Here is a 26020-nt window from a genome sequence, read left to right as displayed (position 1 = left end):
CTGAGCAAAGAAAACTGAACACTGAAAAATGTGCAATGTCACGTTGCTCTGGAACATGAGACATTTTCACTTTCTTATAGAGCTTCTGTTACCAGATTTTATAGTCCTACCTAACACAGGAAGTCCTCCATACCTAAAACATTCCTTTAACATTTCTAATACCACAATCCATATTTCTCATATATACTATGACTATGCAGAATTAATACCAAACTCTATTTGTACTCTACATTCAAATAAAAGCCAGCGCAGTAAAAATATGGCAATATTTTTTAAAAGAAAAAATGTTTGTCCCAGTTTATATTGTTGGGTATGTATTTAATTTAGTATTTCTCAATTACTTTTTCAGTGTTCCTAAGAATACAATTAAATTACTCAAAATAATTCTGTACTAGCACATGTGATGCATTATGAAGTTCCAAACCTGACAATAGGAACAGCATTACCATGATTTATACAACTGTTTAACTTCATACATATGAGCAGGGCATAATTTTATGCAAGCTAGAAATGTATGCTTAGTAGAAAATGAGAATTGAGAAGTTTGGCATAAACTTTATATCATAAACAGTGAGGATTCAGAAGCATTTCAATAGTTTTTCACATGCTGAAATATCATAGGTATATTTTAATTTCGTTGGGAATACAGAAACAGTATTCACCTCATCAAAAAGATCACAGGCTCTGAAAGGAGGACCCCTCTCTGACACAAAACCAGCAAATGCCATTCCATTGAGAACTTTGGTTAGAAAGTCATTCTCAATTAAGCCTCGCTGCCCCAAGAAGGCTGCCTGCAACAAAGACAGAAAAAAAAGTATGTATTTTATCAGGATCAAAACCACAACCAACTATTTATGTACTAGCAGTTAAACATTTTCACCAGCTTTAGTAATATGTGGTACTTTCTAATTAAATCTTTTCAATTACCTAGTATCTTTTTATACCTAAATTCAGGAGTGATGTAACAGGAAGTTTGATGCACATGTTTTATAAATCTCACAGGCAGTAACAGAAAACTAGTACTTTCACATATTGTTTTCTAATTACATACACATGTTTTTGAAATTCCTTAATGATTCCTCAAATGTTTCTTTGTATTAAATTTTAATGTTAACTTTGTTTCACATTTCATTACTGTCCCTGCAATCAGTCCCACTAAAATGCACTGATACAGTACTATGTCAAAATCATATGCTTATCACATGCAGATTATTTTTTAATTTTTTTAAACTTTAACACTTGTTCAAAAGGCAAGCTCGTGGGAATAACGTGACACAAACAAATATTAATAAATATGCATAACTGCTTCTCTTTTACCTTATGGAAATGAATTACTGGTTCAGCATGAATTCTGATCAGCTGAAGACATGACCGGTATCCTTGGAAAAGTTGTGCAAATAGCCTAAGGAAGATTGCTCGCACTTCTTTATCCTGCAGGCAGTAATTGAATATGCTGTCAAAACATTTTTGTATTATAAACTTTTCCACACTTTGTATAAAGCTATCTGAGAAACACCTACAAATTCATCAAACAATGCAGCAGAGTAACATACGAAGTAGAGATACTTGTACACGTATGAAGTTATCTTATAGGAGGCCACAGTTCCACTGACCTGTCCTCAGATGGCAATGATAGATTTAGTACATATTCACCCCTTTACTCCTACTGCTCTTTTCTATGCCTGCACGACAGACTCTGAGCAATGCGAGTGTAACTGTTGGGATGGTCATGTGGTGAACCACATGAAGGAACTGCCATGAGAAAACTGATGCTAAATAAAGGGAAGAGGGTATTTTAGCCTGGATTTATTCCCCAAAGTAAATGTGGCTCAGCAGCACTACACATGCAGTGCCACCAGAGTGGGCAGGGGCAGCAGGGAACCACAGGAGCCTAAGCTGGCATTGCTGCTGCTGGGGGAACCAGGCTCAGAGCATCACAGGCATCACCGTAGTCATCTCCTGCAGCTCTACCAGCTGAGGAGACTGCTCTAAGTTTGCTCAGCTACTTCTCTAAGGACTCTTCCAAGTCATGTCTTCACTTGCCAATCCACTGCAGCCAAAATAAGCCAGAGTTAGTTTAAAAAGTTTTAAATAGTAGATCTTTAAAGCCCTGGTTTATTTTTATTTAAATGAGTAAGGGAGTGCTTACATAAACATCTATGGGTTAATGGAAATGATGTAAACAGTTGGGCCAGACTTGGGGCAGTGACATCTTCAGCTGGCCCAGAGGCAACTAAAGACTGGTCAAATCCTGTGCCACCCACGTTACTTTATCTTAGCTCAGGTACCTACTCAGAATGCTGCCACGTCTATAACCTGAGGTCCTAAAAATTGTTTTATGACCTCAGGTTTTATGGTGTCTCAAAGGACTTCTAAATCAAACTCTAACTTTAAAAGTTACAAGCAGCAAAGAATATTAGATAAACGAATCAGGTAAACAGCTGATCAGCTAATCACCAAGCAAATACAACCTAAATAAGTTAAAGCTTGTAATGATTTTTTAAATTCCTATTGGAATATTTTTCTAGATGTCTTGTTTATTCTTCTCTGGAACATGCTTGGTATTATTCTACATTTAACTTAATTTTGTATGGGCTCACTTCACTGTGAAATATTCTCATTTTCTTTATGTCCAGGCTGCGCTCTAGGATTTGAACAGGTACATTTGTACCCTGACTTTTTGGACTATTTGAAAACATGGTTATATCTTTCAGATTTAACAAAATTCTTATTTTGATTACATTAATTTATAACTTCACCATTCAAAGTGAGATCTTAGCTGAATTTTGCCATTAGTTTAAATGAAATCTGGATGACACTTTCTGTCTTCAGCAACGAAAAAAACCAATCTTAAAGCAAGAAATAAGAACAACAAATATATTGTACCACCTTCATAGTTTTAAGTTTCTGAATGCACCTACACAAAAAACCTGAGGTGTGTTCTTAAAATTGAAATGGCTTTTAGATTTTAGTTTAGACTACCAACTCATGTTCAATTCTAGAAAAGCTAAAACCAGCAGCTTTACCAAGTTGTTAGGTTATCATGACTTCACAACTACTTTTAGTCTAAATTAACTAGATTTTAGTAGAAAACTTTCTACAGACTTTTTTTAGTATAGACAATTCCATATTGTTTCATTCCGGTTAAGGTTCATTAAAGCCAAATCCAATGCTAAAAAACATACAACTTCTTTCCCAATACGTCCAAGCATACAATGCATAGTAATTATCATTATTGTTTTAAAACCAGTGACTTATGTTCTGTTGATAGAGCTACCACTTCTATCTTTACTCATATTTACTCAAAAATCTAGATCTTGAATGACATTTTTAATGTTTCTGAACCTTTTTTTCTTGGTGGGGGGGTGGGGGGTGTGGTGGGGTGGGGGGTGGTGTCTATAAAAGAACTTAATTTTAATATTTACACACACATACAAAAAGACTAGTCTGACCACTTGTGTAAAATTCTGCATCTTTAGTGGTCTACAAAACAAAGAAGGCACAAATTTAACTCAATAGACAGCAATGTTAAAAGAAAATAAGGTGCTTCCATATTAATACAAACACATTTATAAAAAACTTCTAACATTAGAATGCTACTAGAGGGCAGAATAACAAGTTCAATGGCATTTCTTTGCTCCACCAATAATACTATAAAGGATATGGGTATCGAAAAGAAAACACAAAGTAGAAATTCTTGAAAGAAAGTTAGTCTAAAATTTCAACAGTCTTCTACTTAAGAAAGTCAGACATAACACAGAAATCTTACCAGCATTTTTAAGTGTGATAAAGCTGTTCGTGGGGGAGGGAATGCATAATCTGCTGTTTCCAAATCAGGATGCAAAACCTAGAAAATTTTTTAAACAAAATTTTTTCCCCTCATTTTGCTGAGGAAAGGACAAATAATTTGTTTCTTCTTTCTCAAATTAATATTCACTGATATCAAGTACCTCAAATAATAGAGTTAAATTATGAAGAATGTATGGAAATAAAGGTGGGATTAATTTCTCAGCTTCAGGTTTCTATAAGTGAGCTAGTTATCAAAAACCCCTATTACAGTCAATGAAGCTAATCAATATAGCTAGGGATTTTAGAGTTGAGTCTTCTGAAACATATTAAAAGACAGAAAATTCTTCTCTTTAAGATAAGATTTGTTCAGAAGCCTCCAAATAAGGTGTTTTCTAACTTATGAGTAAAAAGACAAAAGGAACTACTTTTTTTGGTGATTCCCTAATGTATAATCATTCTTGAATATTGATATAGGGGCATCATACAAATAAACTTTGAGACTAATTGGTTATTCATTTGTTCAAGACAATGTACAGTTGAAATGAATTTATGAAAACAGAAAAGAAGCTAAAATGAATAGTAACAATGCTGCTCAAACACTGAGGTTGAACTCTTACTAAAAATAATTTTTAGGAAGGAAAAATCACTAACTTCCTCTTGAATAGTGAAAAAATATTTTAGTAGTAAATTACTGATGATACTAACTCTAACTTCAGATAATAAATTCTTCTAAAAACAGGAATGTTGGCAGGAATCTTAGTTTTAAAATCTCACATTTCCAGTGTGTTTGAAAGCAATTTAATACTGAAATTCATTTTTCATTCTTTAACAATAGGTGAGAGGATAGAAAATGCGGTTTGTATCAAAACATACTAGAGAAAGCGCCATTTGAGTCTGATGTAGCAGTGGCTCTGGCAGCTGAGAAAGATGAATACATTCAGGAATTTTAATTGTGCCTCCATCCAGGTCTGCTATGATTACATCTAACTGTAAGGAAAAAACAAAAATATTATCGGTAGTGTATACTGTGAGCATAGTTTAAAAACACAACAGTTCAAAACTCATGACCTGCACGTAAGTTAAAATAAACAAATTAAAACAATATTAACTTTAACATACAGAATGCTTTTGATAAAGGAAATACTCCAAATACTTCATATTACTGAATTTACTGCTTCAGTTTCTCCAAGCACGTGCTTAAAAAGTGAGGATAAAATAAAATAATTCAGGATACATTTGAAAATTGTAAGGGAATTGTTCAAATTCATGACAAATAAATGACAAAGCTGGGAACTCATCCATTCCTTCCCATCCTGCACTAGAATCAAATTGTTTCCCTCCCCTACTTTATAGTCTCAATGTATTTACAAAAGAATTGATGCTTTTTCTTTTTCCTCCTCCTGATTGTCTTGCCTTGCCTTCTACAGTAATATTTTGAAAGTATATGTGCTGTTCATATAAACATCTCCGAAGCATGGAAAAATCTCTGCAACTAAACATCACAAATGACATTGTGACTATGAATATGCTGGGTAGACATACTTACAAGCTCATGAATGTCATTACGAAAGACAGAATGTACGCCAATTATGAAAGGTGTTGGTGAGCTGAGAACTTCCAATAGCTGTGCAGGAAGAATTGGAATATAGGGATAACTGTGAAAAGAATAAATGAAATAAAATGAAAGCTCCCGACTATCCCTTCACACAGGACAGCTTTTTTTCTTAAAAAAAAACAAAAAAAACCCCAAACCAAAACCAAAAAAAAAAACCACAAAAAACCCCAACAAAAAAAGGACACACGCCTTCCTGTGATGTATTAAATTTACTATAAATACTTGTATTTTAAAAATACAAAACATGAAAGTATTTCTTAAATACTGCTTTACAAAGTGCCATGCTGTTAAAAGAACATGTCACATAAACTCTAGAAATTATTACATTATAGGGTCTACAATTTATTGTAAACAAGAGTATTTGCAAATAAGCAAAATAAGAAAAGACTATATATATGTAACATTTGTGTTATATGGACATTATATTTGTCCACAACTTTTAGGTAACTAGGGACATTAAAGTTATGCATAACACTTCCATTTTAAAAAGATGGCTAGTTTCTGGCCAGATACCTACAAATCAGCCTTTTGTCAAATATCATTAATAAGAACTCTTTAAATGAACTCTTTTGCTTTGATATTGAAATGACAACTAAACATAATGTACAGAATTCTGTATTTCAGATACTGTTTACTTGATCTGACAATTTTAAAAAATTTAATGTTTTCAGAGCAACATGAAAAATCTGTGTCTATCAATGCCTTTCAACACTTACAGTTATTAAAAATTTACATTCATTACTATTTTAGCATTAAGAAACATATTCCAAAACTCACTTTCAATTTTCTTCCTTCTTATTCTATATTAAAATGAAGCCCATCTCTGAAATATTTTAAATAAAAATGTGCCACTAAAATACATGCATCTTTTAAATCAGATGAGTCAGAATTAGATGTCTCCTTCCTAAAAAACCAAATAGCTTGACATTAAGTTTTCCATTTCAAAACGCTGGATTCAGATGTGGCTTTTTAGAGAGAATCAATTTGTTCATTTAAATTCATTCTCTGGTGGACATTTGTCAGTGACTTAAAACTGCGATACAAGCTCATGTAGATGTTATCTTAGAACCACAGAATCTTTCGGGTTGTAAAGGGCCTCAGGAGAGCATTTAGTCCAACCTTTTGCTCAAAGCAGGGTATCCAGACGAAGTTCCCCTGGGCTCTGTCCAGCTGGGTCCATGAAAACCTCCAGGGGTGGAAGCACCACAGGCTCTCTGTTCCACTGCTTAGTTATCCTCATAATAAAAGATGTTTTCCCTGCATCCTGTCCGAAACCTCCCTCTCCCCTGTTTTGGTTTATGACCCCAATCTCTTGTTCTCCTGTCATGCACTTCCTCTTACTTGTTGGCAGGGTGTTACTACGTCTCCCCCATACCTTTTCCATCCATTTACTCACGGAACATCACTGTCAAGCTTTACCATCCAACTTATGTTGTGAGAAGGGTTTCTATTGTATTTGTAGGTTGGATGTTTCTCCTGTGTTTCCACTGTCATAATGCAATCAGATTTTTGTTAATGATGTGTACAGACTAGTACTTGTATATATGATCATGAAAACCTTAGCTTATTTGAAGAAACATAGCACAAATCTTTTGTTAAGGACAATGTAATTTAAGTTACAAAATGAGTTATAAAATTATTCCAAGAGTTCAAAGATTCAAAACTCAACTCACCTATATTTGAGGGGAAACATCAAAGATTCCAGAGCCCTACAGGCATCACTGAGCCTCTGAAAACTTGTGGAGTGAAAGAGAACTTTATTTTCTGTAAGCACAGCACAGAATAAGCTGAGTACATTTTGGATTCCTAAAAAAAAACAAAACAAAACAAAACAAACAAAAAAAACCCCCTGTAACAATGTGCCAAAAGAAGACTCAAAATTACATCAAAATGTACCATTTTCTGGAGGAACTGTCAAAAAGCATATGATAAATGCATAAATTGCCAAACCCCAAGTTTTTTCTACCTTTTATTTAAGTAGTGCAGCTTCCTTTCTATTTTTCAGGTTGCTAAAATACTATCTGGATGTATTTCTACATTTCAAATATATTGTATTATATCTCCCTTTCAATACCACTTTTAAGGATTTCCTCTTCTCAGCACGAACGCCAGCAATACTTAATAATGACTTCAAACAGTATTATTTGTATCTTCTGCATAACCTTCTGTGTATCTAGAATTCAGTTCTGGTCACTGATCCAGGCTTAACTTCTAAACCTTTATGTATCTCCATGGGAAAAAACGAACAAAAAAATCATACTGCCCAGGAGCTCAAAAGAAAATGACAAAGACTTCCTAGTAAATACATTCATACTTCATCCATGGAGAGCACTTTACGAGTCACAAGGTTAAAAAAGGGCAGTAAGAGCACACATATCATTAGAAGGATATGCTAAAGAAGAGCTGACTGTTTAAACAAGCCCCACTAGACTTAAGGTAAGACTCATGAATCAGATGATGGGGGTTTTTTTAAGACAATATAATTTACCTAGGAGACAAAGCCATGTGCTTTCAGGGAAAACCAAAAATACATTTCCTTTAAAACAAAGTCCCATCCTGAGAAGCAGACATGCCTGAGATATGTGAGATACGCTGAAATTTATGAAATTTCCTGAAATATGCTGGAATGTATGATGTTTCCCTGAGGACATAGCTTGTGTTATCAGTAAGACAGCCTGTATTACCTTTATGAAGCTACTGCTTATCCTGCAACAATCTTCCCAATAAGTAGTGTGACTACTGGGAGCCACTATATTCATATGATAATTAACACTTTGTTTTGCCTAAGTAATTTTTATGAAATGTTTTGACAAATCTTTTTTTTCTATGATGTCGTAGGAAAATTTGCTTCACTGGAGTGCAGCTTGGTTCATAAATACAAAGGGACAAGGATTCCGAGAGGGTTTCTCAGAAAAAGACCTAATTCTTAGGATGAACAAGTCAAACAACAACATAATAGCTTGTGATTTCAAAGTGCATTCTCCAAGAATCCTAAGGACAGACTCATGAAATCAAAGGCAGAGACTTGAGAGGACTCAAGGACAGAAGGCTTTGTAATAATACTGAGTGAGTTACTGTTACAAATATTTGCTATTGTTTTCGATGGAATAATTAGCACTGTTAGTATAAAACAAACTGCTTTATAATACACAATGTAAGGATAGTGTTAAAGAAAAACCATTCCTTATGTGAATGAAATAGCAGTCACCAGTGAATGCTTAGAAGCTAACTTGGAATAGTGTCCTTGCTTGTGTATGTAGGTACGAGGGTATGTATATATTTGAACACAAAATCAGAAACTGCTGCCTGTTTACAAAAAAATCTCTGTAAGAAATTAAAAACTCGACCTGCCCTTTTTATGCAAAACTTCCCTTATTCCTTTCCCAAAAGATTTTAAAGATTGCTTTGGAGTATACTTTTTGTTTTAAACTAAGTTTTTGTTTTCAAGCTAAGTGGGCTTTTTACACCATTTCATTCCACATCAAATATCTTATTCAGAAACTTCAGAATACTTTTTTTTTTTTTTAAACACACGACACTTTTTTTCCCTATAATGAGACACAAAAATTCTCAAGGAATCCTCTATTAAACTTTACTGTTCTGGCAGGTATTACTGAGGAAAATAATCCCTACAAAACTCACAAATATTCACAACATTTGGTACAACTAAATTATCAAAAAAAAAAGCCCTCTTGTGATCAAACTATCTAACTAAAAATTCCTGAAAAAAATGGTTGTCCATTCTGCATGTCTTAAAATTGCAACTTAGGCTGAGAGGTAACAGATATAAAAAATTTTCTGGATGTTATTGACTATAAATCGTGTTTTACAATAAATGAAAAAAACATTTCTTTACTGGAAGTATTCAATTGAAATCAAGCTATGTAAAAAATTGCCTTTTCTTCTAGCTTATGACATTCTCTTGCGGTGGATTATGATGAAGAAGAGAAGTCTAGAACGAGTATCTTAATTCTAATACCTTTAAAAGTCCTGAAACTTACACAGTATCAGCATTTTTCACTTAAAATCTCTTCTGAATATAGGCTTCTTCATCAGATAGCAAAACAATACACAATTCTCAATATTACATAATTAATAAGCACTTTAAAAATGCAAAAAATTTACTATCAAAATACATGAATGAAGTGGAAATCAAGATTATTTGTTTATGTGTAAGGAGGACACCTGCAAGTACTTCATATTCTTTGAACACTGGCCTTCTAAAAAGAAGTTGTATACAAAACATTCCGACTTTCTAGTGTTGATACCTGTCTATGAAGCCAAAACAAAATATTATGGTTACATTGATATTTTTGTTCTATTAAAAAAAATGAGAACATGTTGGCTGTACAGCACAAGATCATGCAATCTCCTAGGGACTACTAAAATTATATACTATTGCATAGCTAATATAGGCAATCTTCATGTGCATATATAGCATTAACTTGTATGTCTGTTAGATTTTTCTTGACAGCTTCTTTTAAGAACCTAAGTTCTGGTACACTATGTTAGAAGACAGGTCAAACTTCAGCGCTGAGGTTCCACTGAAGCTCAGCTTTTCTACCTTGGTTCTTGGTAACGAGAAAAATAAGGTCTTCGTTTCTGTAAAACTCAGGAAAAAAAAAAGTACAACAACAACAAGTGTGTCACCTGAACTAAAGTACAGTAAGCCTGGAGTTCACAAGTTCTACCTTCCTCCCAAGGTTTTACTGGAGGACAAAGGGACTATACTCAAATGGCAACATTTACTAGACTAAAAAGAAGGGGGAAAAAAAGAATAAATAAACCAATGCTTTCTTTTTTTTTAATTTAAACTATTAAGCAGTGATGATATAGTTTGTGAGGCCTTCATTATTTCACTAGGGAAATTAGTCTGGTTTTGCTACATATTAGTGGCCAGAGATAAAGCTTCAGTTTGTACTCCACAAAGGCATTTCTCATCGTAGCTTAATCAGCACCAATATCATTTGATATTTAAGATGACTATTTTTAGCAATTATTTCCCATGTATAAACTTGATGCCACACAGAAGAATATTTACTGCAAACATGTTTTTATTACGTTCCACTAGTTGGTGTCTCAGATGTTCACTACATTTTAACTGGCCATGAAAGATGAATTTGAAATGTTTGCTGTGATATGAATGCACCAGATGTAGCCCCAGCTTTGCTGAGTTAGCCAAAAGCATTGCTTTATTTGCAGAACTTATGAAAGCGACCAGAATTGAGAGCATCTAAGCACGCATCTCTGTCATAAATCAGCAGGTCTTGTAAGGAACAGCAGGAAAAAAAAACCAATAAGGACACTGGGAAATATCCAACATCTCTGTGACTTTGAACAGGGACAAATGAAAGCCGTCACCAAAGCAAGGAGACAGGCTGATAGGGGCAAGGAGAGCTCACTTGCAAACTGCTCACGTATCAAAAGGGATAAGAAGCATTGTCTCTCCAGTTTGGCAATCCCTGTCACATGTCCACGTTAGCAGGTCCTTGGAAAAAGCAGTTAAAAGCAGCTGTGAACTATGCACATTACTGCCCTGCAATCTAGCATTGGCTAAACTCCCTGCCCAAGGAAACACGGCAGCAGAGAACCAAGTGCAGAATAGGGCTCTCCTGCAAGCCCCGTCTGCACAAGAAACCTGCGTGGGAAACGTGTGATAGCTGCCTAATGTAACCAACATAACTTTATAGATGTTCTTAACTTCAAGCTGAACCTGGAATTTTCAATGGATTGAATGTCCATCTAAAAGTTATTTCTAAATTCTCTTGGCCATTTTCTGTGTTCTGAATGCATAAAAAGCAGAAAGTCACCTTATCAAAACTGGCCACGTTTCAGCAGAAACAGAAAAAAAAAGAGACTAGGAATCTTGTGTGCTTGCATTTGAAAATAAAATTATTTTCATTTCTGCAAGGTACCTACAATACAAATGAATATACCACAGTAAGAGTATTTGACTTGTCCTGTGCAATCAGAGTTCATGTAAAAATACATAAATAACTTACAAGAAATACCAATACAATACAAAAAAAACCTGCCAAGAAATAAACAAGGTCATTTCTTTAAACTGGCTTTTGTGACAGATACCTAAAGCGAGAACTTCACTGGCTCTTACTCTTTTCTTCCCTGAATTAAAGTTTCACAGCCTAAGAAATATTAGATTTATACCTAAGGAGAGGTTCTGAAGTTTTGGGGCATTTTGTTTTGTTGGGTTTTTTGCATAATAGAAGTGCTCTTCTGTTGAGAAGCTAATCACCAATATTGGCCAACTTCTTGAAAACAGGCTACTCAGTTTGGAAACACACTTGGCCAGTGAAACCCAGTCTAACCACTTCCACTGACTGAACAACTTGTACAGCCCAGACAGCTTCTTCAGTACCAGCTGTTTTCCTTCCCCCTCCGCCCCCCCCCCTTTTTTTTTAATACTTCGTATACAATACAGAAGAATTTAAAATAAATAAAATCAAGTGTACAATATAGACATCTAACCTGGAATTTTTGTATTTTCAAGATGATAGCCACTAACTGAATACAAAATTATTGCTCCACACATACTTTGAAATATATGTTTTCAGGAATATGAGCAATATAATGACTGTGAAGGAAATTTTCACCTGATAGAATCAAACAAATTATAAATAGTAAGACATTTGATTACTTTCCTTTTTTGAAACCATTGATTAAATTATTTGACCAAGCCACCAAGGTGTTGTTTCAAGCCCTGCATGTTGTTTACTGAAAACAAACAGCTCCGAATAACAGCCTGAGCCCAGTTTCCTCACGCTACAAGATACAATCGTGTCTGTCTGTAACCTTGAACCATATACTGGTCTTCAGACTCCACACTACATCCGATGCTAATTTGTCAGGGCATAAATAGACAACACAAAAAACAACAAACAAGTTGATTTTTACAGATTACTCTTTTGCAGTCTACAGACAGACATCCTGTAAAATATTATACATACGCTGGAAAATTTTGAATGGAGGCTTCCTGACCTTCACTGTTTTTAAGTATTTAAAGAATCTGTAATTTGTACTAAATTATCTGACATCCTACATCAACAAATGTATCATTCTGCCTGCTTCCTGTTGTTCTAGAGTTTAAGTATGATTTTAAAAAACCCCAAACACAAAGTGTACTTGACAAATTATTAACTGTCCTCTATATTGCATGAAATCAAAATATTATCACTAACTTCTTCAGACTTCTGTAAAGAGTTATAAACATGAGATTTGGAAACTCAAGCAGTTGAATACATTATTATGCCAATATGCCATTCTTGAATTACTGGACACAAGAAAAAGCTTAACAGACAAAATAATCCATAACTTAGCCAGACTAATCCAGGAAATGGGTCAACAAAGACAGAAAAGCCTTTCTGAAAGGCCACTGGAGAGTGCATAGTACAAGTTCTTTGCCAGGCAGTGTCAAGCTCTAAAGATAACTGGGAAAAAGTAGAGAAAAACAAAACTCTTTTCATTTTTATTTTTAGATGTAGGTGCATAGTACTGCTAATGACAAAATAAAAGCTTGACTAATAAGAGGCAACAACTGTACTCAATACTCATATACATAACCCTTGCCAAATTGCATTCATTTGTCAATCCAAAAATTACATGGTATCTCCAATCAACTACACACAGTTAAAACAAACCCCCCAGATTGCTGTGTCACTCAGTTCAGGATCAATTCACATTTAGAAAAGTATGCAGCTCTGTTATTAGAGTAGGACTGCACTACACACTACATCATTAAATCATAGCCAAGCTTGCTCACAAATGGGGAGCAATCTAGCTGTGCCAACAGAGTTTTGTGAGGGTTAATTTATCCTGCTTTCTGGCTGTGTAACAGAGAACATGAGTTAGACGAGTGCCTTGAGATTAACTTATTTGGTCTTTGTCAGACTAAGGAGGAAGAGAAGGAGTCTCTAAAGCACAGAGCCTTCAGCTAAGACTCCCTCACAGAATTAAATGTTTCTGAATGAAGTGTTCATACTGATTTCTGAGCACATAGAAGCAAACGTGTGTGACACACAGTACTGAAATCAAAACACATTTTTAGAGATAAACTTTTGATTTTGGAACTGACGTGAAGGCAATTCAGTATCTGAACCATGAATGTTGCGTGTTCTTTGTAAGAAGCAGGGCAGAACGAAGGCTTCTTTACAAACCAGCCTTTAGGGAGGGTGGGAAGAGGTAAGGAACAGGAGGACTGTACAGAAAGATTCTGGTGTAAATGCCATAAAAGCCAACTGATCATTAAACAGCATATCAGAGACTGTGAAAATGAGCATATATATAAAAAAGATCTCTTCAGCTGATGGATGAATATTCCTACCACTATTGCTCCCCCAAAGTCTAACTATACCAACTGTGTTCTGTCAACACTGAGCCAAGCAGATGGTTGCCATCCAAACCTAAAATTACATAGGCACAAGGAAACAGGGATGAAGCACAGTATATGATCTACTTAGGAAGACACATGGTGATGTCTGTCATTTGCATGTTGATATCACTTCATTATTACCAATTTCATTAAATCCCTCTGCAGACCTACTTCAAGGAGCAGCAAAAGCCCTCTGGATTTCTTGAGCCTTCAAACACAAGTCTGCCAATACACTGAGTGAACATGATCAGCAAATTTTTTTTCCAGAGACAACGATACAGCTAAAGACAATTAATAAAACATTTAGGTAATAAGGTCTTCATCCCTGAAAGAGAGAAGTGCAAAACCATTTCATATGCACAGTTTTAAAGCTATACATATCCAAAGTGAGACTGATAAGCTCAAGATTTATATGAGTGTGTTGAGTGATTTTTCTCAATAAAGCAGAAAAGACAATGGAGGGTAAACCAGACAAATAATGGTTTCGTATATAAAACGTACTCAAATGCCAAATTTACATGAAAGGAATAACTTTGAATTATGCCAACAAAACCTGCATTACCAAATAAAGGTTTGCAACTGAAAATATATCTGCCTCATACAGACAGGCTTGATAGGTGCTACTAAATATAGATTTAGTTACTTTATTTTTAATGTTGTTTTGTATTTTTTCTTTTCTTACTGAACACACATCAAAACCAAATTCAAGTAAAGAAAAAATGCAGAGAGAATGTCAGTCAAAGTAGGTTTGCATATAAAATTACATTCAAAGCTGCTAAGGGGAAGATAATCTTCACACAAATCAAATATGAGATTAATTTTTTTTCTCCTACACGGAGGGTGGGAAGCAATATTTCTCAATATCGAACTGTTAACTATCAGATTAAAACAGAAGTTTTTGTTCTCTTACTGTCTGTCTCCATACGCATGCAAGCATTAACATTTGAGTAATAGTTTATTCTGGTGAAATATGATTTATTTTCACATCTCATCTTCTGCTTAGTTATTTAGTTATCTAGTAGGATACCTAAAATAGGAAGCTATTTGGTTTGGATGTTTATCCCATAAATATCTAGTATTCCAGCCCTGAGAAAGTCATAAGTAGATATAAACAGTAATCCTGTACAAAACTAATACCAGGATACAGAATTTCTCTATAACCCTCACAGGCCCACACTAACCAAAACCCAATGAAGGAATTTTTTAAAAGAATTTGAGCGAATTGGGAGAATGGATACATAGTAATGAATTGAAATGCTGCCCGATTTCCCTAAGTAGAGGTGGGAGAGAGCTACTGAAATGTTCCCGCATTTTAAGAAATTTTTATAGGTGACTTTCCTTCTTTAGGACTGCCCTTTCAAGAAACATGAATTTATTGTTTGTACCAAATATTTTGTGAAACCTCCTCATCGCCATACATGGAAAGATAAACTGGAAAAATAAGCATTATGCTATAAAAAATATTTATAGCAGTTGAATTAGCAAAAATTATCTTTGTTTCTTCTAATAGCAAATCTAAAATTGTGGTTTGATGTGACGGAGAAATTACTTGCAACTGCTGATTTATTTAAGTAATCAAAAAAGTTACTGCTATTTACCAGCTCTCCAAATTGATTCATATATGGTAAACGGTCCAAAAGTAACGGAGGATTTCTGTTCAGCCACCAACAGACATTTTAAACTTCAGAAGGAGCATTAAAAAAATTTTCAACAACCCAATTTGTTGTTAAAATTTCACATTAGAAATCAGAAAAATTATTAAAACAAAAGAAATACTAACTTTTCTGACCACAGATTCAAAGCCATGGCAGGATGAATAGAAAGCAAAGTTATAACCATAACTTTTTAGAGACTACTGGAAATTATTCTGCATATAAGCTAATTAGCAAAGTATGCTACCTAATAGGGAAGCAGCACATCAAAATGAAATTACTATATTTATCAATGTTGACAATTCAAGACCTGTCTGGGAATAAAGCCTGAACAGCTTTTACACGTTAATGACAGCCTTTTTATGGGACTTAGCCACGCTAGCTAAGTAGTATCAGATGGTATGGTGATGTCCACTTACAGATACCAGCATATCATAGATCCTGATCTTGAAACCTTAATCTTTATTTACTCATAGGCACAACGTGCAAACCAGAATTTCTGAAAATAGAAAGGTCTATGCTAAAGGTATGAAATTGGTACATTTCACTTTCACCAACACAAGAAGCATACGAAAACAATGACTTTTTACCTTGATGATGGGTATTTTTGTCATCTTTGCAGCTACATATAAAACAGCAAGTCTTGAGTGATTTGAATCAAACTACAATGACTAATTCCAGATAAATACATAGCTTATTTATCTACATAAATTTTTAAAAGCAAGTATTTCACTCATAGCTAAGAATAAAGCCGACAGATAGGCAAAATAGAGAATTAAACCCACAAAATTATGAGTAGCTGCAATATGAAAAAGAACAGTATAACATATGGGAAAGACTGCCATGTACAAAGGATTGTAAAATATTCTTAGTAGAAACACTACAAATTAAATCCTGGTGGAGCAAATGGATACCCATAATTTGACTGGATTCATTTAAAGCAGAAAAATGTCCTTTTACAATATGTCCTTTAAAAAAAAAATGCAGAGTGAGAGTCATACCATTATGATCCTTAGAAAGAAAATATCCAAGAATGAGTATTGTCATTCTTGAACTGTACACAGGAAAAATGGTCAAGGATACACAAGAAATTGCAAACATATCTGTTTCCTGCCTAAGGACTACAAAGTCTTTCTCAAGGGACATAACTACTGAAGCATTATATTAATGGAATCAAACAAGTGCAAAGACAACAAGAACCAAGGTGGCTAATCAGGATATTCTGTTAGAGCTGCCTTCAGCCACTGCTGGTTGATAGTCATGGAGCATAAAACCACAGATACTCAATTAAGGAAACTGCAAAACACCATAAACATGACAAGTGAAAAAAGTCACTTTATTTTCTTAAAAGATCGTATTTGGAGTCTCTGCAAAATGTTTAGCGACCTTTAAAAATTCTTTCTTTGTGAAATCGTCTGAGATTTTCCTGTCCTCCTGAGATACTGGTAACTTAGCCCACATTGCAAGAAAATAGCAATAATTTCAACATGATTTTACGAGAACAAATGGAAAGAAATTTCTATAGAACTGGGTTTTCTTTCCTCTTCAGCACAAGTATTAACACTGAAGTTTTGAAATTTAAAGTTTTGCAAGGTCTTGTGATTTAACTGCTATCAAGTTTGCTTTGGAATAATGAGAAAAGCTATTTCTGCATTCATACCAGCAAAAGCAGAAAGAAAAGTAATCTGTTCCAAGTAGGATCTGTTTCAGTATTTTCTGTAAGCAGAGGTAAGCCTCATTTGCCTTTTCTAAATTTGTTTGTTTCTTTATTAGACTTTTGCTTTTTGGAGTTTACATTTTTCTCATCTCTGGAAAAAAATTATTTGTTTTCACTCTTCTGAGAGTTGTTTTCTGAAATGCTACTATAAACAGAAAATTACTCTCTTCTCAAATACCTCAAAAGAAATTTTCACTTAATCATTTAAAAAAAGTCACCTTGTTGTTAAAAAGCAAAGAGTAATATATAATTTTATTATTTTTCATCTTATTAGAAAAGCTTCCTTTTAAAAAACAGCTCATTAAATACAGCACTTTATCAAATACACAGCTTCAAGTTTCTTTACTTTAACAGCAGTATTTACTTATGTAAGATAATTGTTACTTCTGAGATTTATGATTTGCTTAAAATTAACTACTCAATATTTTGTCCCATTAAAAGAAGCATTAGAAATACAAGTATGGACTGGATAAAAAGTAAATGAGCATCTTATTTCATGTGCTTCATTGTGCTGCAGAACAGTGAATGCTACAAAAAACATTGGTCATTGCCTCCCAACACATCTCACAATCCTGTGTACTGGATATCCCAGTACCAGCATTATGCTGGTAATGACAAGAGCTTTCAGTGCATCCACATATGACAAACAAATGTAAAAACACTGAGCAGCATGTACTGAAGGAATAGTTTGACATTACCTGACTGTAAGCTGCTGAAATGGCTATCATTGAAAGGGACGGTCTTAGCCCACCCACACGCTCCTGCTCCTTTCTTGACCCTTGCATTAAAGCTCACAAGTCCAAGGTGAGCTAGTTCAAGGCAGAAGAGGGATGGATCTGTTCTCATGGCAGCACTTCCCTATTTGACAACCACAGCATCAAACCACAACCTGAGACTGCTGACAGAAACCAGCTGTGACTTTCCCTCCTTCCACCCTCCAAATATTTTCTGTTAACTTGGTGAGATAAAATAGCTCAGCACGGGGGAGCCAAGCACCACTTTAGCACAGGGGATGGGGCAGGACTGTGCAACTGGAAATGGACATTCACAAATGGGATCGGCTGCCTGGCAGTTTATGCTGCTGGGGAAATGAAGCCTCAGTGACTGTCCACAAAGTGCAGTTACTCGGGATTGCAGAAAAGTCTCTGTGCAAAATTCACTATCTCGATATCCCTTTATTTCCAACAGCATCTAAAAGAACACTTTCTTCTTGTTCTGCTTTTGCAGCAGTAAGGGCCCATTAGCAGTAAATGCCACATCAAATCCCTTGGTAATCTGTTTGTTCTTTGACAGACTACACAAATCTACTTGGAAAACTTGAACGGCAAGTTCTCTTTTGCTGGGTTATAGAGCTAATCGCAGCTCACTAGCCATTGGGATTTAAACTGAAACTACGACATAAGCCAGCAGCACCCACTCATGCAACATGTGGTGCCAGGTTCCATAGGCTGGAGAGTATACAATTTATTAAGATCAAAGACTGATTAGAAGTCTCTTTATTATACACTTCAATAAAACTGTCTTAATTTAATTTAATCATACATGCTGCTAAATTCCAACAAAGGGTTTATATGTTCCCATCACACGATATATGACATCTCATGGAAAGAAAAAAAATTGAGTTGGGTAAGAAGTTTGTAAACAACCTGACAGAGGTAAAAAAAGTTCTGGTTCGTACCACTGAAGTCACAGAACAAACATGAGATGTGGAAAAGGCCCCACATTGACGCTCTGATCTTAGTGCATCTCCCAGTTATAGGTATTACTGTACTGAAAATGGTGCATTTGGTCACTTCATACATTGTGCAGATTAAATCTCTCATTGCTTAGGTGCCCTTACATTATTTCTGAATATAATGAAGTATTAAAATATAAAGAATTCTTGCTCTGTGTTGAAGACACTAGGATTTTCTTAGTCAACAAGTTGAAGCCAGCTCATATGCTGACTGTGCAATGACCCTTTCATAATGTTTCCCAGCCATACAAATACAGATATATATTTATCGGGAATGTCTTTTCCCATTTATACAGTAATTTAGTATAGTCATCTGTTGGCATAAAGTACACTACATGAGAGGCTGAAAACTATATCTCCCCTAAATCACAATTAAAATAATGAGAAACTATTACATTACAGAAAACATTCCTCAAAATGTCAACAAATGTAGTCAAAAGCAAAAATTCTGGGAATTTTAATATACCCTTGATTCAGAAATATGGGACTGAAGGTCCAGCCTTTTACCATCATGACTATATCAGACAATCCCAAACTGATCAAGCTTCATCTTAAATGTAGTGATACTGCTTGTCATAACTACTCATGACAGAAGGTGTTTCAGATTTTTTCCTCCTCCTATGGTTAGAAATCATCTTTTGTTTTCCAGTCTTAATTGATTCATACCTTTTTATATTAGTTAGTTCTTGATGCTCACCACTGTCTGTAGCTTAAGCAGGTGTACCCACAAACTCCTCTCTCTGAACAACACTGATGTAAGAAGCAGCAAATGGTAACACATATGGTCTATGATATGGAGCAAAATAAAAGGACAAAATACAGCAGAAAAACCTAACATTCATAAAGCAGCAGCCTTTAAAAGCCAGTATGAGCAATAATATGACCAAGAATTTAAATACTCCTTTCACATTTTGGGTTACTTCAGGATTTATGTTTTCTAAAGCAGGCTACACTTTTTAAACAGTAGATCTAGCTTTACTTTCGTTCAGGATAAAACCGTAAAGCATAGCATGTCCTACAAGTATTGTCAGTATAAAAATCAGCTATCACAAAAGTTACCTAACTTGAGGAACATAATAATTGAGCTTTTCCCTTTTTAATTGGATAGGTTTTTTGTAATAATCATGGTAAACTTAATTATATTTTAATGTTGTTATACAACCTTATAAAATTTATACAAAAGTTATATGGAAATGACAATCCTATTTACGAAGAGTCACTGGAAGTGATCACAGAATCACAGTAATCACAGAAGTAGTAAGTTCTGACTCTAATTCTATTGTTTTCCTGATGTGATTCCATGTAAGATCCATCTGCCTTAGGAACTATTTGAGGTATATCAGATGAGAGTGCTAACCTATAAAATAACAACTGTCACTATAAAAAGTAAAGTCAAAGAGACTTTAGTAGGTAGCCATGGATACCCCTGTTCAGCAAAACACTACGCTGAAAAAGTAGAACTGCTGTAGACTCAGGGGTCTTTTGATAGAGCTGAACAAGAATGGGCTGAGCTATGTATTGAAGTGAACTGTTAAAGATTAAGCCATATACCAAAATAGCACATTTACAGATGTTAAACTAAGAGCTTCTCATATATATTTGCCCACAGCCTAAAGAAATACTCAAACTCCCAAACATTAATATGCATCAGTTGTTCCACAATCCGCATCTACATGATCAACGTCATCTAACTCTAAAGTGGGCCTACTTAGAGTATGGGATTGGACCTTTTGACTTTCAGAGGTCCGTTCCAACCTAAATTATTTACGGTTCTATACAAGCTCCTCCACCATGGTAAGAGCCAAGGAATTCAGGCACCTAACCGCTCTGTGAAGGAGCAATTGCCAGATCACTCAAGACAACCAGCTTTACTTTCCCTTACACCGACCATGACTGCCCAGTGTTACCGCTCTAAGTTCACACATCATAAATGCCCAACCTAGCTGTGTACTGGGGTAACAGAGAAAATTTCTGGTTTTGATCAACCTTAAAAAGAAAAAAGGTAAAATTTATTTTAGGTTATTAACAATAATATAAACAGAAGTAATCAGCAGCTAAATACACATTATGGTCCATCACTTATATAATGCTTTTTTATGAATAATTATCCCAGTGTCTAACTATGGCCCAAGTACAGCTGTTTTACTGGACAAACAAACTAGAAGCAAGTGTCATTCCTATATCATGCCACTAGCCAACATGTACCCTTTGACTTACTATTAAGCCAGCACTGAGTTATTCTACGTTGAACTCTACTGTCTTCTGAAACGGAAGAATTATTTAAGCAGTTCCATTGGCAGTACTGGAAGTGAAATACCTGTAATACAATTGGACCCTTTCTCAAACAACACTGTGTAGTCCAGAATGCAGTTCCTCTACCTGACTTACACATTCTAAAAAGCTAAAAGAACCAGCAACAGCAAAAGTTAAAGACTACCTGTGAAGGAGCATAAGGTAGCTATGCTAGCTCAGCAAGAAGAAAGCCAAATTCCAGGGTCACTGAGAAGGGAGACTGAAACCAATATCCACAAGCATAAGACTGCACAATTGGGTTGTGCATCTGGGAAAGGCAAAATATCTGCATCCTGCTTGCTATTCACTACCAGAAATGCAAAATGGTGTTTGGATCCAATTACTCTAGAGAATATCCACCTTGGTATTTAAGCCCTCCCTTATCATAAAAGAAGAAAGTTAAGGAGTTATGATGGATGGCACTTGGGGCAGTGTCTTACCATCTCGCACAAGAGTGAACTCTTCCCAAGCACTCAGGTTCTCTTGCTCTTAAGCTACATGTCACACTTAACTAAACTTGTCAGCCTCTCCCCTATATAGGATGCAGTTTAACCACAACAGTCTTGCAAATCACTCACCTTTGACAGCACTGCTAATATTGCACTCTGTATGTATGTATCTACTAATTTGCACCCTAAATTGTGACAGTCAGTAGACTGCAAGATCTTTCTTTTCCTCAGCAAAGCAAAATACCTTGCACTTGAACTTTTCTGCTGTCTCGTAGTGTTGAGGTCTGACTCAGCACAGCGATTCTTTGTACTTAGAACTGAAACAAAAAATTACATACGATCTCCACCAGATCATTTCTCTGCATCTTCCATAGGTCAACAGTTGCTGAACTGTGGGATGTTTACCTTTGTGATACATAAACAACTGTGCTCCACTAGCTCCCACTATAATTTCTGAGGTAGTGCATTAGGAAGCAATAAAATGTTGGAAAAGTTTTTAACAGATGAAGCCGGCTTTATTGTGAAATGCTGAAAGTCTGACCAGTGTTCACGTTTTAAGATCAAGAAAGATCTCTTCCTCAGGATCAAACTATACCAGGCAGGTAGCAGTGCAAGACTACATCTCTTGTAGGACTTGCAAAGCTTGAGGTTTAGTATCGAAGGGATCAAAACTCATTGTGAAGAACTAATATCAAAATATCAACTTTCTCAAAACTTTTAAAAGGCAACCAGTGAAAACCGAGGAGCTGCCAGGGACCAGCAATGACACACTGCTCTGTAACAGAAGGCAAGGCATGCACCAAGTATAGAAACAAGGCAGGAAGGGACAGTGCCCTCACCAACAAATGGTGGAGTCCCACAATACCAAGAGAAAGATAAGCTGGGTAAGCCTGCTGACAGCAGTGAAGTTCAGCCAAAAGTTGAGATAGCCAGACAAGCCCATAAGGATGAGGAAGGTCTGAGGTAAAGCCAGGAAGTCAAGTCAGCATGGCAGGGTCAGGATCAGGTCCAGTGATGGCAGCCAGGTCAGTCACAATGATCACCAGGCAAGTCCATGGTCATGAAGAAGACCTGAGATCAAGCCAGGATGTCGAGTCCATGGGTGAGGATCTGGTTCAGAGAGGTACGTTGCCAGGCACAAGCATCACTGCAACGTGGCTCAGGCAAGGATCAAGGGCGTGGCCTGAGCCTAAGTACAGCATCCAAACAAAGAGGTCAACAGGCCCCTCCTTCTCGCATCTTTCACACAGCTCTTTCCTCAACAGTCTGAACCAAGGTTGCACAGCTGTGCTACATCAACGCTGACCTTGAGCATAGGCAGGTGGTGTTCAGGGGGGCTGCTGATGCGCTCAGGGCCCTGACATCAGCTTTCAAAGGAAATACTTAGAACCAAGGACAGAGCCTGCAGAACTATCAGCCTAAGGAGATTTCAAGTCTTCGGAGAGCAAAATGTATGCTGAATGTTATTGGCACAACTACAGAACCATTTAAAAAAAATGTGGGTTTTAACGAATTAACCAAAATTGTAAAGCGCAAGTCTGTCAGTTTAAAATCCCTCTGCATGTACAAATATCTACTTCCAAACAGAGATGGAGCGGCATACCTTCATTATAAAAGAATTAAAATAATGCTGTTGTAATTAAGTAAGATCTTCCCACCCAAGAAATTTTTGAACACACAAAACAATTTTAGTATATCCATTATAAAAAAAAAAATTTAAAAACCCATCATTCTTCATTACTTTCTAGCAAATCAAATGACTGAAAAATTAGAAAATTATTAAATACAACATTTCTTTTACTTCTGTATACTTTGATAGTACATACAAATGATAAACAGGTAAGACAGTTAATATATGATCCCATCATTTTGTTATGAATGGATTTATCACTGTATAACAGTAACAGGTTTTGGCTCCATGACTGTTTAAACCAGTAACAATCATCACTGCCAGTGTCCCACCATGGAAACACCTGGAAAATAATTCTCTTCTATTTGCTTGCTTAGTGTTAATTAATTAATTAATTTTAAGCAGCTCTCTGCAGTATCAGAGAAGCATCTGCTCTGGTACAAAAGAAAGGTAGAAACATGCAAACAGGGAGAAAGGACAGATAATACTCTGAACTTCTCAGTCTCAAGTCATGATGTTGAATTTTGGAATTGAATAGCCATATGAAAAAAAATATGTGTTACCAGTACTAGTAATACTGGAGTGGACCATTTTAAACTGCTTGTACTGAAACACTTCCCTGCTTATCAACTCCGCCATCATCACACACATCTGGCCTGGTTTTTATATTTTGTGCAACTGTAAGAATCTTTAGAAGTTTAATCAACCAATCATTTCTGACATCTGGAATTACTGATATTTAATGACAGTGCAGTCTTCAAATATATTATTTATAAAGTACTTGTTTTAAAGGCTTCGTATACTGCCTAATGGTATACACACAATTTCTGGATTAAAAATATTTTAAGATACCTAAAAAGGCTGAAGGCTAATGATGTTTAACACTTTCACATAAGTTACATCATAGGTTGGACAAATGAGACAAGCTTGCCAAGCAACCTGGCTCAACCTAGCATTACCATTCATCTTCATCCTGTTCCATCTATTTAATCTCTATTCTACACAGCCCTGAAATCAAAAGCACCCTTACCTTGTGTCTTCATCCATGATTCAAAGTAGAATTTACTTCAAAGTTTAATTTTTGCCACTTAAAAAATTACTTTCTAACACTGAAAGTCAGTCTGAGTTCTACTGAAAATAGTTGAGCAGTGAATTAAAGATATGAGGAGGAAAACCAGCACAGACAAATGAAATGGAACAGAGGAAATAAGGGGATAGGAATACAGCCCAGATAAGAGACTAAACAAGAACGAAAGGAAGGAAAACTCTTTTGTCTTCGATTAAGTGTTTGGAAAGTAGGGGGAAACATTAATTCTTCAGGAAAATAAATTTTCATAATTGTTCTGCTCAGCTTAGCAGTGTGATTCATGCTACCAGTCCTTCAAACATGCAAAAATTAAAAGTGTTAGTTAAAACTTAGGTTCTTGTTTTGCTGCTCAGGTCCCTAATATAATTTTGTGTCAGGTTCTTTGGATAAAACTGCCCACTGGGGAGATGGAGGTGTATGTCTCAGATACAAATGACTGAATGTGGCAGCGCTGAATAACCACACTGCCAGCAGAATGGAGAAGGCAAGTAGGTTTGAAGAAATGAAAAGAGCTTAAGGCAGAAACACAGGAATGTATTGTTAATACATTTTAACAAAGTGAGAGAGAAGAAAAAATATGACCAAAATCTCCTCTGAGCCTGAAGAAGGCTACTGTGTTTTGAAGCTTTTATAGATACCTACGATCTTACTAACAGACAATGTGAAATAGAAGAGTATTGAAAGTCTTCTAGCTACCACAGATCATTTTTAAAAGTAATTTTATGATTACTGTTTTTCCAGCTAATCCTTGTTGATGGAATTATTTTTAGGTGTAGTGATACAGCTACAGGCCTGGCTTTTGTCACATTATTCCCATATATTAATTTTTTTAAAATAAAAAAAGAATGTATTATTTCAAATGTCTAACACTGCTATTCCTTATTATTAAGCTTAAAACCTTTGGGGATGTTTTTCCCAACTGTAGTTTAACGCCTAAGTAAAAATAAGGTCTATTTCCAGATACGCTGTGAACTTGGAAATACAGGGAGGGTCATCTGCTGACACAGTATTATCCTGCCAAGCAGAAAAAACATGATGAGACTACTATTGCACAATATTTCTCAAAATAAATGTTGAAATTACTTTTGTATCTATTCATAGTGGTAAATTTTGTCTTGTTGCCCATCTTCTTCAAAGAAAAAGCTATTTTTAAGAAGGTGATTTGTACAGTTCACAAATATTTTTCTAGCTACTCTTCAATTTTCTATTAATAATTTGAACAGGGTAAAGTGACTTGTACCAGCAGAGAAATAACTGAACATGTCATTACTTGACAAACAGCCTAGTCAATATTTGTGTCCTAAACACAAGCATTTGATGGGATAACAGCTATCATTAAAGTAACTATCCAACACCACACTGGGCAACAGAAGTATAATGCTTTTGCCCAGATTGGTGGAGACAAATATGCATGAAGCCCCTGTTCAAATGGAACGAGAGAAATAGAGAAAGTGTGAATATCGTTACAAAAAAGCACAAAAAAACTTCTGACAAGCTCAACTACGATCTCCAGAGGAAAGGATTAGGCCTTATCTTAAAAAAATAAACTTTTTCAAAGGGATGAGCTAACAGGTTCTACCACATCCTTCCAGACTCACTTCCTTTAACTCTTCATAAGACTACGTGAAAAGTGAGAATACATGAGAATTTATTTAAAACAGCCTGTTC

At 35.5% G+C, this 26020-nt stretch overlaps 1 protein-coding gene across 1 annotated transcript in view; it reads right to left on the bottom strand.

Annotated features, from left to right (window-relative positions):
* SBF2 (SET binding factor 2) overlaps window positions 1-26020 on the bottom strand; it is a 273716-nt gene that overhangs the window by 113571 nt on the left and 134125 nt on the right. Inside the window, exons 7-12 of the mRNA XM_059825675.1 lie at window positions 7078-7210; window positions 5336-5444; window positions 4663-4776; window positions 3770-3847; window positions 1318-1431; window positions 663-791 (exon numbers count right to left, since the gene is read on the bottom strand). Of these exons, the coding sequence (XP_059681658.1) occupies window positions 663-791; window positions 1318-1431; window positions 3770-3847; window positions 4663-4776; window positions 5336-5444; window positions 7078-7210 (677 nt within the window). The remainder of the gene's footprint in view (window positions 1-662; window positions 792-1317; window positions 1432-3769; window positions 3848-4662; window positions 4777-5335; window positions 5445-7077; window positions 7211-26020) is intronic.

Source organism: Gavia stellata, chromosome 17 (genome assembly GCF_030936135.1).
Source record: "Gavia stellata isolate bGavSte3 chromosome 17, bGavSte3.hap2, whole genome shotgun sequence".
NCBI lineage: Eukaryota > Metazoa > Chordata > Aves > Gaviiformes > Gaviidae > Gavia > Gavia stellata.
Note: the sequence above shows the minus strand (reverse complement) of the source record. Positions and strands in the feature narration are given on the sequence as shown.